Raw genomic sequence first — 1,897 nt, forward strand, 5'->3', positions numbered from 1 at the left:
ACAACAAGGTGCAGGGCTGGATGAACACAGCAGGCCAATCTGCTCCTATGATGCTGCTTGGCCTGCTGTGTTCATCCAGCCCTGCACCTTGTTGTCTCGGATTCTCCAGCATCTGCAGTTCCTACTATCTCTGATACTATTACCAAGTTTGCAGATGATACAAAAGCAGGTGGGGAGGTCAGTGGTGAGGGTGGCACACGGAGTCTGCAGAGGGATTTGGCAGGTTAAGGGAGAGGGCAAAAACCTGGTAGATGGAATGTGAGAAAATGTGAGGTTATGTTATTTGGCAGGAAGAATAGAGGAGCTGAATATTAATTAAACGGAGAAAGACTGCATAAAGCTACAGCACAGAGGGATCTGGTAGTCTTTGTGTATAAATCACAGAAAGCTAGCAGCCATGTTCAGTGGGGAGTAGGGAAGGCAAATGGAACGTTGGCCTTTATTTCAGAGAGAATAGAAAATAAAAACAGGGAGGTTTTACTAAAACTATACAAGGCACTTGTCAGACCACAGCTGGAGTACTGTCAACAGTATTGGGCCCTTAGCTAATGAAACCTGAAGAAGGAGTGAGGCTCTGAAAGCTTGTGTCTTCAAATAAACCTGTTGGACTATAACCTGGTGTAGTGTGATTTCCTGTGATAATGAAAAAGGTACTGGCATTGGAGGCAGTCCACAGGAGGTTCACTCAGATGATTCCAGGCATGAGGAGAGACTGATAGGTTTGACCCACATTTGTTGGTGTCTAGGAGAATGAGAGGTGACCTTGTTGAAACATACAAGGTTCTTAGGGAACTTGACTGGGGAGATGTGAGGGAATGATGTCCCTTTTGGGAGAGTCAAGGGCCAGACAGCATTGTCTCAGAATAAAGGGCTGTCCATTTAAGACAGAGATGGGGAGGAATTTCTTCTGTCAGAGGGGAGTCAGTCTGTGGAACTGTTTCCTGCAGAGGCCTGTCGAGGTTGAGTCACCAAGTTACCCTACAGTCCCTCAAATTCACCTTCCTGGGTTTCCAGTGCCTGGCTCTCTTCTGGCTTCCTCTAACTCCACAACCTTGAGGATTTCATCAACCAATGCCTGGTACTCGAAGATGATGCGGCGGAATCCATGCAGATACGGCATGTTTCCCTCAGTCAGCTGCTGCTGACACAAAGCACATTGCCTGTGAAGCAGGAACATGGACAAACATGAGGAACTGTGGGTAACAAACACATTCACACAGCTATTTACAAACACACAGACTATCCCAGGCAGCCACAGACACTCACCCTGTTGCACCTATAGACTCTCTCAATTTTTACAGCACATTCATCCCATTGCCTCTGTACTGGCTCAATGAGTAACTCACCGAATGCCAGGCCCCACCTGTAACCCTGCACATACCTTTGTTCCAGATTAATGTCAAACACCTCGATTGGACCTGACTCCGCAAACCTAGTGTCTTGTACTTTACAGTACTCACTCCCCAGACTGCCCTGAAATCACAGGATCCTGTGAGAAAGGCAGAAACACAGATACAAAATCTCGTCAATTATAAGTAGAAATCTGGCAGCGAAACAAACCAACAGCCTAGTCCACAGCTTTAATGACAAAAGAACAAACTCCAGAAATCTGTTTGATTTGGTCTTTATGTAACATGTTATTGTGAGCTCTGCCCCCACTCCCTCCCCAAACAGAGTTACTTTCAAGAAGTTTCACAAGAGTTTGACCTACACCTCAAGGAAGAGCAGCCTCAATGTCATCAATAAATACCGTCTTTCTGCCCTGTCATCAGCAACCAGAGAGTAGTGCTGAACTATACAGTTTGTGAACTATACAGCCCCACGGAGTTACACAAAGTCAGATTTGAAAAAAGGAAAACTGCAAAGAGGAGTAAGCCTCAGGTAATTAGAGTGAACT

At 45.8% G+C, this 1,897-nt stretch overlaps 1 protein-coding gene across 3 annotated transcripts in view; it reads right to left on the bottom strand.

The window, feature by feature from the left end:
• Nucleotides 1-1,897, bottom strand: part of asb6 (ankyrin repeat and SOCS box containing 6) — an 11,587-nt gene that overhangs the window by 8,377 nt on the left and 1,313 nt on the right. For all 3 annotated transcript variants that reach the window (XM_048613782.1, XM_048613784.1, XM_048613785.1), the window contains exons 2-3: nt 1,382-1,489; nt 999-1,160 (exon numbers count right to left, since the gene is read on the bottom strand). In XM_048613782.1, the coding sequence (XP_048469739.1) occupies nt 999-1,120 (122 nt within the window). In that variant the 5' untranslated portion in view covers nt 1,121-1,160; nt 1,382-1,489. The remainder of the gene's footprint in view (nt 1-998; nt 1,161-1,381; nt 1,490-1,897) is intronic.

The sequence above is a fragment of the Rhincodon typus genome, chromosome 28 (genome assembly GCF_021869965.1).
Source record: "Rhincodon typus isolate 14 chromosome 28, sRhiTyp1.1, whole genome shotgun sequence".
In the NCBI taxonomy this organism is placed as follows: Eukaryota; Metazoa; Chordata; class Chondrichthyes; order Orectolobiformes; family Rhincodontidae; genus Rhincodon; species Rhincodon typus.